The sequence below is a fragment of the Oryzias latipes genome, chromosome 13 (assembly GCF_002234675.1).
Source record: "Oryzias latipes chromosome 13, ASM223467v1".
NCBI classification, from domain to species: Eukaryota; Metazoa; Chordata; class Actinopteri; order Beloniformes; family Adrianichthyidae; genus Oryzias; species Oryzias latipes.
In genome coordinates, this window is record NC_019871.2 from 1,116,912 (window position 1) to 1,126,851 (window position 9,940).

The 9,940-nt window shown below is 46.2% G+C and overlaps 1 protein-coding gene across 2 annotated transcripts; it reads right to left on the reverse strand.

Annotated features, from left to right (window-relative positions):
• Positions 1-348: 348 nt before the first annotated feature.
• Positions 349-2,342, reverse strand: LOC105355343 (homeobox protein goosecoid-2-like). Of its 2 annotated transcripts, XM_020707988.2 has the most exons (3): positions 1,922-2,342; positions 1,662-1,840; positions 349-1,049 (listed from the first exon to the last, which is right to left on the reverse strand). In XM_020707988.2, the coding sequence occupies exons 1-3, from the start codon at positions 2,217-2,219 to the stop codon at positions 954-956; spliced, it is 573 nt and encodes a 190-aa protein (XP_020563647.1). In that variant the 5' UTR covers positions 2,220-2,342; the 3' UTR covers positions 349-953. The 2 variants fall into 2 exon arrangements, with proteins under 2 accessions (XP_020563647.1, XP_020563646.1); XM_020707987.2 differs by lacking the exon at positions 349-1,049 and having other exon boundaries at positions 1,076-1,840.
• Between the last annotated feature and the right edge of the window lie 7,598 nt (positions 2,343-9,940).

Below are 9,940 nucleotides of genomic sequence, written 5' to 3' on the forward strand. Positions count from 1 at the left end.
TTTGGACACTGGAGACGCATTTGAAAAAGTGTCCAAGTCATCAGCTGTTCAGTCACATCTCACAGTTTTCATTCTCGATTTGTTCGTTTCCCGAAGCATTTTATTTTTGTCTCTCTTTTTTCTTGGAACTGTGTTTCAGTTTCTAAAGTGTAGAGTTGTTTTATTTTGATCATTTGTTTTGTGTTTTTTAAATGTGGTTTTGATCTTTCTCGTGTTTTTGCATTGAGTGATTTGCTGATGTGATTTGGACTTTAGGGCCACCGTAGACCGCGGATCCTGTTTCCAGAAAAGTCTGGTGACTTGAAGGAGGTCTGAGGAGAACTCTGGTTTTTCCACACACGTCGTTTCGAAACAGATGAATCTTTATTGTTCCTGAGTCGGCAATCAAAGCCGTTCAGCACAAAGTGAAATGATTGACAGGTTGTGGGAGGAGCTTGTTGCATATCTCTTTAGGTCACGTTTTCAGGTCTGGCTTCCACATCTGCTGACATAAACAGGAAGGAGACGTTCCAGCAGAGAAATCTGCTGAGTCATCGTACATGAAAGCCCCTCCCTATGGTCTCACGTGTTCTGGGTAATCTATTACTGTCAAGCTTTACTCCAGTTAGGATGGGAAAGTGTTCTCCATGAAGTTCTTTGGTCCCAAACACGTTTGCTGTCCAGGGAGACCGGACCTCCTCATGGTCTCCTCCCGGTTTGAGTCCCACATTCTGCAGACCCGCCCAGGTGTTTTTGTCCTGATGTGGACGGACGTTCCCAACCTCGCCCCGATCTGGGTCAGGCTCATCCCAGCGTCTTTGGTCGGCACGTTTATCGTTCAGGCAGGAGAATCCTTCGAGAACTGACTCCCTGCCGAAGTGCTGCTGAGCAGAACTCTGCCAGCTGAGGAGAGAGTCCCTGCGGCAGGACGGCGCCGCGCTGCAGGCGTGCTCGGTTCAGGGCTGGACACCTCCTCACCTGATTGAGGAGATGCTGGAGGGACGTTGAGACCGGACCTTGGAAGCGCTGCGCTGCCTCTTCCTCCGGGCTCTGCGGTTCTTGAACCAGACCTGGAACCAGAGAAGGTTTGGCATCTTCAACAGGAAGGAACGTAATCACACAGGACTACCCCGGACCATGAATAGGACAAGCATCAGTGTGGTCAGGCTCCTCCCACATGTTTGGACACAGAGAGCCTCAGGAGAACAAAAGAAGAGTTTTTGTAGGAGATTGTTGCTTGAATTGGGTTTCCATTGAAGAACATTCTCACGGTAAGCCTCTGACATGCAGAAGCAGGGACCAGAACAGAACCAGCTCCTGGGTTCCTGCTGCTCTGGAACGGGAACTGCAGGAACATCAGGCTGTTTGGTTTTTGGGATGCAGCCTGAACTTCCAGAGGATTGGATTTGATTTTGAAACACGGTTTGGATCACAACCAACTTCAGGGTGGAACCACCCCAAAGGTATCTATAGTATCAGTAGTAGAACCACTTCTAGACTAAGACCCTGATCCTGGCTGGAGGTGGACCACCCCGCCTGGTTGGATCAGGTGATTCCAGCAGGTGTTTCTGGAAAAAGGTAGGCTGGCAGAATTGGGAATCAGGCTTTTCCCGAAGAACTAGCAGAACTCCTGTTTTGGTTCTGATTCTGGAGAAAAGCCAAGAAAAACTCAGAGAACTCACCCTGATGGTCTCCTCGGTCAGCCCCGTGCGCGCGCTCAGCTCAGCGCGTGCCTCCGCGGTGGGGTAGTCGGTGACCTGGAACAGCGCCTCCAGCTGGCGGCTCTGCGCCTCGGTGAAGACAGTGCGCATGCGGGCCTTCTGGCGCGGCTGCTGTGGTTCCTGGCTGTGGTGGGGGGCTTCTGTGAGGGAGGGAGGGGGGTCACATGTTAGATGAACACATGTCGAACATCCATGAAGCTTGCCGGAAGGTGGTACCGGACCTGCGCGGTTCTGAACGAAGTGCTGGAAAAGCGCGCAGCTTGGAATGAATCCAGGGAAGTTCGGATGATGGAGACCGGCTCTGCACGGGCAGAACCGGTCCATGGTGAAGCCCCGATACTGCAGGCAGACCGGCACCGGAACCAGCATTGGGACCGGCGCGGGGGCCCACGGGCAGGGGCCGCCAGGGGTCGGTCTAAGGGGCCCCTCCAGACAGGTGTCCTCCACCTGCGGCCGGGATCCGACTTCCGGGGAGAGGAGGTGCTCGATGCTGAAGTCCGACAGCGCGCGCGCGTCCATGGTCAGAGTGGGAGGTCTCCGGATCCGTCAGGATCCAGATATAAGACCCTCGGGGCCCCCAGGGGCCTCCCGGCGGTAATGTTGCGTCCCGCCTTTGAAGTTCGGCTGTGATTGGTGCTATGATCCTGAAGCTTTGAAGATGATGATGGTGTGACGTGATCTCCATTCACGACGCCACGGACCTCCTGATGGACCTCATCATCTTCGTCATCCTCCTCTTCGCACCTTCAGCTGCAGATTTAGTCTTTGATCTCAGATCTTTTGTTCAAAGACAAACGCCGCTGATGAACTTTGAAGTTCTTTCATCTTCATCCAACAAAGAAGTTTTTCTGCTGGTCAGTTCAGACACATCAATCATCTGTTTACATAATTATGATTCTGTTGTTTTGGTTCAAATAAAACTGTCATCAGAACCAAATGTTTGTTTGTTTGTTTGTTTGTTTGTTTGCATTTGTGAATCCAGACTTGTACCTGTTTGTTGTTTCCTTTGAAGTACTTTGTCTAAATGAAAGTAATCTAAATTATTTCAAGTTAATGTGTTGAAAATTCACAGTAAAGTTTGACATGTTTTGGTAAACAATGTTATACATTTGATAATGTTCTAAAAACAGAATTGGAGCAAATTCATTAACAGAATTATATAATTAACATATATATTGTTTAAATTGAAATATTTTAAATCTAATTGACTTAAACTTCAAACGGAGATCCCCCCCCCCCCCCCTCGTGATTTAAAAAAAGCTGCAGTGACTCCGTTGGGCCTGTAGGTGTCCTCAGAGTCCTGGAAGTCTGACACCAAATTCAGCTTCAGCTAAAACTGGGACAAAGAAGCTTTGATGTCCAGTTTCGGCTCCTTTGATCGGACGGATCAGAGCAGAAAGTCCGATTGTCTGTGTTTAACATCCGATTAGTTCAGGCTGAAACTGATGGTCAGCCCTTTCATCATCCATGTTTAAATTACACAGGGGGGAAACATGTTCCTCACAGGGAAAAGTCACTTAATTTCTTCATTTAGCCTAACGTCCTATTCATTAAGTAAATCCATGTTAAACCACTTTTGTCCAGATAAAGGCTTTAAAAACTTGGAGCATATTTGAAAAATTCAATCTAATAGTTGAGGATGTTTTCACTTTTTCTTCTTACGTTTGTGATTCATCAGAATTTGCTCCATAATCTTATTTTTTTCTCCTCTTGTTCGACTCCTCCCTGCCAGGTTTTGACTCCATGGATCCATGTTCAGCTTTGTCAATAAAGTTTTGGAGGAAAAGCTGGTGGATGTTCGCTTATTTATCTAATATGCAGTAGAGGATTATGCAAGGCCTGCTGGGAAATGCAGTCGGTAAACAAAGAAGCTGACATAAATTAAACTCAATAATTAAAATGAAATTTCATGACATAAAGATTAGTATATGTTACTGCTATTGTTTTAAAGTGCTGTTTATTATGAATTGCTAAAGTGTTCAGTTAAATCTTCTTGGTTTTATCTTTTGCTCTTTTCCCAAAGCGTTCCCAGTGTGTTTTAATGAGGATGATGCCGTTTTTAGCCAAAATCCAAAAACCTGAGCCGTTTTCTTCCACAGGAAACTGAGAAACATTTTTCATAAGTGAAACCCGGCAGCAGCTGAATCTTCTCTTTCATAAATGTTTACTCTTTTGTTTCTTTTGTTCACATCATAGATATTTTCAAAGCGACAGTCAATCGTCTTAAAGATTCCCTTTTACTGAGTTTTTGAAATATTTTCCATTTCTTTCAGCTCTTTCTTTGTTTGTTCATGAACCTCTGAGCAGTTCTTGGCTGTCCAGACTCTAAACGTCCATGATGATCAGTCAGTGCATTTGAAGAAGAGGAGGATGAAGAGGCCGTTTTGAGCATGGGGATGCTGTGGAGCAGCAGTGGAGATGGAGACCAGAAGCTAGCAGCCTCCTCTGGTGCTCAGCCTGCAGCCTGACTCTGTCTAGACTTCCTTACATAACCTCCTCAGAGTGAATCATCCAGCTGCGGTTTCAGGTTGTGGCCAGCAGGAGGCGGTGCAGACAGAGCACTGCTGCTGGGAAGGTTATGTAACCTCCCTGACCCCTCCCTCATCTTCTTCATCGTTGAGACATCTTCAGCGCCATCAGAATGTGCAGGCTTGTTTCCGGTCAGCTCTGAGAAAACAAGCGGATCTTTCTGCTCTTCATCTCCCCGAGCGTCAGCAGACAGCCATGAGACACCTGTCTGACCTTCATCTGAGGCTGAGGAAGGTCTCTGGATGGTCTTCATCTTCTCCTCTAGCCTTCAGGTCCTCTCAAAGCTGAAGAAGAGGATGCGAGTCTCCGTGAAACCTCTCAGCGCTGAAATCTCAACACTCCAGGATGATGTGGCAGAAGCAAAAACAGCTTCAAATACAGGAATTCATCCAAAGAAGAGAAAGTTTATGGGATGGAAAGATGTCCATGACTCTGTCAGACAAATGTTTTAACCAGAAAAGAGAATAAATGAGCTGATGGAGACCAGCAGAACACATAAAGACACTTTAAACATAGGGCTGCAGCTCTGACTGTGGAACAGAGTTTCAGTGGATTCAGTGGATCTAAACAGGAGAAACCCTCACTGCTGTTTTCCTCACGATGTCCGATTCAGTGGATCTCCATCGATGCCCGCTCACATCTTTGAGATTTTACATAAAATTAGGATTTAATCCCCCCTGAATCTGTCATTGTTCATCGCTTTGATGCTGCAGAAGACATTTTGACTTCAGCACAGCTGATCTTACAACCAATCAGTGTCTCCCCCCTACTGCCCCTGCCCCCCTGCTCAGAGCTGCACTTGACAAATTCATGAATTTACTTTTTTCTGTTGGTTTTATCTCCATAGCAACCATTTCATGTTGTGATCTTCTGGAGGTAACAAACAGGTCCATGTCATTTTTAGAAAAATCGGCAAAAGTAAATTTTTGGATTTCCTTAGCAACAGAGGTTTTTTGTTGACCACGCCCAGATTTCTAATATGTTCATTTCATGTGTTATATCGTTTTGTTCAGCTTCAGGCAACAACTTGTGTATTACATTTCCTCAATAACCTGCTAAAAATGTGCGAGCAACATACAAAAGCCATTTATACAAGATCGCCATGGTAACAGCGTCTCTACAAACTTCTAATGCCACTATTATTCCCAATAAGCTTCCCAAAGAGGCTCAAGGAGTTAGGATGCGATAGATGGAAATCCCAAGGAGGAGTTTAAATTTGTAGAAGGTAGTCGACAAAAGAGGTCATTTATTCTGGAAAACTCCAGATGGCGGCCTCTCCCTAAGGTCAAAGGTCAATGAAACTGACGTTGTGGTTGTAGGCTCAACCTGGTGGCGTTTGTGTGAAAGTTCGTGAAGATCGCTCGAGCAGAAGTTTTTTATTTTCCCACATTGTGGAAAAATGTCAAAATCATTTCAAAAATGGCCGCCAAGCTGTAGTCCTGCGGCCATCCCATAATAATTTGTTTTTGAGTCTGTGGCGGGGCAAAATTTTCCCTCAAAGTCACAGAAAGAAAGAAGATTTGTGAAAACGGCTGCGGGACAGAACAGGTTTGGGGTCGTGCCTGACGAGGCGCGTTGGACGGTCGGTCGCTCCCGCTGAGTCCGTCAATCTCTGATCTCTGATCCGTCTTTTCTGTGGTTCCCCAGATCGCTTTTATTGAGGAATGTCCACCATGAACTCTGATCGGATCCACAAATAAACAATTTCTGTGATGAAATAAAAACAAAGTTCTTTAAACACGAGTTTCTGTTGTTCCGTTTACCAAATGGCGTTCTGGCCAGCGCAATGATCGAGAACTTTCAGGGGATTTGACCGGAACTTCTTTTTTAGGCGTCCGCTTTTAATGGACGCCCTGCAGGCTGTCAGACTCCAGTCTTCTCCCAGACCAGGAATAAACTGTGGTGTTCCTCAAGGTTCAGTTCTAGGACTTTAGAACTCAAAGGTTTCCTTTCAGTCTAGATCTCATCAGCTGATTTTGTCCCATGCGGATCAAATCTCCTGAAAGGGTGTTTCTTCTTCCTGAGCTGCGGTTTTCAGCTGAAGACACACAGCTTTGTTCTCACCATGATCCCGTTTATTCCCAGGTGTACTCTGGGTTTTCCCGGGAATCTTTTTCAGGGTAAACGTCAGATCATGATGTCTCTGCAGCCTCCAGCTGGAGGACGACTCCCGTGGAGAGCGACTGCTTGGTGAAAATGTCAGCTGTAAACAGCAGGGACAGCCAACCAGGACGTTTGACCCTTTGTGTGTCTGCGTCCCGTTGGCGCGTCAGGTCGGCGTGGCGAGCGGCCCCCCCCTCGCTGTCGTTTCAAAGGTTGAATGGGATGTACCGGTAAAGGTCGGGACGCGCCATCACAGTCCTGCCATGTGAAGCTGCAACAAAAGAACGAGTCCAGTTCAAACTCCCCCAGTGGGAGTGATGGGTTCTTCCTGCTGATTGGTGCGTTTGAGCGAACACACGGCGCTCTGATTGGCCGGTTTGTGTCATAATAGAGGTGCTGATTGGATGACAGGCTGACAATGGCCGTGTCATTGCTGCGTTCACCAAACAAAAGACCAGTGGGCATCGAGGCGGAAAGGTGAGGAGGTCAGTGTGTGTGTGTGTGTGTGTGTGTGTGCGTGTGCGTGTGCGTGTGTGTCTGCGCCAGTTTTCATTTCTGAGGGTGTTCGGCTCCATCACACCTCTTACCACCCCCCCGAACGAACACATGTGTCCATGTTGGAACACGCCCACTGATGGGGTTTTGGAGCTCCTGATTGGACAGGAACATCGACCAAAGGCCGAGCCCCCCGTTCTGATGTGGAATCTGAGATCAAATGGTGGAGTTGGGTGGATGTTTGCCTGCTCAGGTGAATAAAACAGAGTTGTGGCTGCAGCGTGTGATGATTGCTTTGCTCTGAAGCCAGTTTCCACTGCAGTGAATGACAACCTAGTGGTTCCACGGGGAAGTGCGTCGGCTCCACCTCTGTTTGGTTTCATAGCAGCTTGGAGCTGGAAGTGAAAGTTTTGGTGGAACCACAACACAAAACAAACTCTAAACAACCCTTAACAAACACAGAGGAAAACTTGAAACCACTCTCAGCTCTGAAGACTTCTTTGTTTGTTTGTTTTACTTCTTCCATTCAGAACAGTGCTGCCACCTGGTGACAGAACTAGGAACAGCAGTTAGACCTGGATCAGGACGCAGAGAGGTCCAGTGTAGAGAACTGCAGTGGAGACACACTCCTCCGGTGCGGCGTAATGTCTCTGTCCTCCTAAAAGGCTTCCTTCTAAAGTCAATTCTTCTGCTTGTCCTGTTTTGTTGCCATGGCAACCACGCAGAAGTGGTGCAGGGACTGCCTACAGGATGCAGTGCTGGTGATTTAAAGACGTTTTTTTTTCATCACGTATATCTGCGCAAGTTGAATCGAGCCAACAGGAAGTCTTTGGAAACTGAGAAACTTGTTTGACTTTCAAAATAAAATGCTAAATGCTAACTTTTGCGGGTAAACTGGTGACTTGTAGGCTTTCCTAAATGCACAGCGTTGACCTTTGAGACATTCCTGATGTGCAGACGGAGTAACAGCGCCCCCTATGTGCCGTCTGAGCTGGAACAGAATCGCAGGTTTGTTTCAATTTATGCTTTATCGTCTTAGACTGAAAATGTTCGGGGAAGATTATTTTGTAGATATTTTCTGAAGAAAATCACGTTTTGTTTCTAAAAATGCTTCATTTATTTATTTATTTTAAGATGTCAAAATTTTTGATAAAAATGTTGCTGTCTTAACCAGAGCCTTTCCACAGCTTGGAGTTTGATTCAGGGACGCCCTCCTGACCTCCTGACACAGAAACACATGACCCTCCACTCCACTGATGAAAGAGTGCATTTTAGCTCCACCCACTGAGTTTACCTCAGCCAATGGCATTTCTGTTTGTCCTCAGAGGAGAACATTCTGCCAGCGTTACCTCGGGCCCCAGAGCCTGAGCTGCCTCTGCTCAGCGAAGCGTTCAGAGCATCTCCATGGGTCTAGGCGTCAGCTGTCATCAGACCGCCATCGCCGCGCCGTGACTCTGCAGCTTCAGGAGAAGAAATGCCGCCGGTTGGCCTAACAACTGCTGGAGCCGAGAATTAAAGTCACCACCAGCACGGCGGCTGACCTCCGGAAAGCGATGAAAAGGCGCATGTTCATGACACAGTTCACCTGGTTTACCCATGCTCCGCCTCCAAATCACTGAAGCAAACACACTTGGGTCATTCTGAATTCGGTGTATATTTGGTTCTCTGGTGACTGAAAATTTACCCCCAACAAATGCGTTTCTTAACATTGCATCATATTAAGGACTAATTAAACATCTGAGAAAATAAGTTTTCCCACCTTAGACGTGAAATGTGTTGCCGTGACAGTGTGTTTTGTTACGGGGTCGAATATTTACGCTAAAGGTTGTCACATGTCTACATTAGCTAGGATATCGGAGGCATACGGCACGAGGAAAACAAGAAATTAATATATTTTACAAAACAATTGTTTTCTTTTTCCCAAACAATAAACAGTAAATATCATTTATGAATGCAACAGAGGTAAAAGGTTGAGCTTGACAAACAAACTATGAATTATGGGTAAAGAATTAGGCTAATACTTAGCTGTCTTCAGAGCTTAAGCGGGAAAATATTCACTGATGTCACTTCCTGGTTGCTGAAGAAGTTGGACTGAACTATTATTTCTTTTAAAGGGGGGATTGATAGTCTGTTTGTCACGGGGTTAAACAAAAACCAGGAACGTGAAAAAATGGTGACGTTTTTATTTAAGTGAACCTAAATCTGCAAATGGTCATGTTAGCAGAAAAACACGTGTTCATTGGCTGTTCTGATCAGTTTTGTGAAAAGGTAACTTCGGTTGGTGGGGACATGCTCATGTGGCTGACCGCTACACCTCAACAACCCATCATGGTTTCAAAACATAAGTTTCAAACTATATTTGTTTGCTATAATTTTATGGCTGAATTTATACGCAAATCTTTGAGATGAACCTGTGGGACACAGAGTGGTTTCAGAGAATCCACTCTTTCTACCCATTTTTGGAGCTAAAGGAGACACGTTAGAAGTTCCAATGCTGCTCAGAATATATTTTAGTACATGAGACATTTCAGTTGTTCGTACATGAAAGTTAAACTTGTCGTCCAAAAAAAACGGTCCTCATTGGACCCACTGGTGCAGGAAAATGGAAAATGTGGGAATGTGTCACAGGAGAGAACGGCCTTTCATGTTGGATCTCCTGAATGTTTGGGAGAGTTTTTGCTTTGGGAATGTCTTCGTTTTTTCCCTCCTCGGCGTGTGCCTTCACGTCTGCGAGCAACAAAGGACGCAGAACTGCCATGAAAAGACTTTGAATGTGAACAGAGAGGCCGCAGCAGCACAAAGCTCTGAGGATCGGGTCTCTGAATGGACCGACCCGGACTGGAACGTGAAAGCCAAACAAACACCAGTCGGCTCTCTCTCACAGGTGAGTCGGGGTGGAAACTCGTTTGTCTGAAACAGCAGGAGGAGGTTTCTGTGGGAGAAGCAGGAGGGAATCTGCTTAACCCTACTGCTATCTTAGATGACCCCCCCCCTTCCATTGAGGTGTTCTCCCTACCATGACAAAGGTGGATAAAGGTGGAAAGATTTCATGTAATCCATGGACACCAGTGAAGATCACAAATCATTGAAGAAAAAAGGTTCAGAGCACTGTC

Coding starts and splice junctions, on each gene's coding strand:
- LOC105355343 (XM_020707987.2), bottom strand. CDS start 2,219: ATGGACGCGCGCGCGCTGTCGGACTTCAGCATCGAGCACCTCCTCTCC. Junction 1,841..1,921: donor CTTCGTTCAGAACCGCGCAG/GTCCGGTACCAC, acceptor CCTCCCTCACAG/AAGCCCCCCACCACAGCCAG.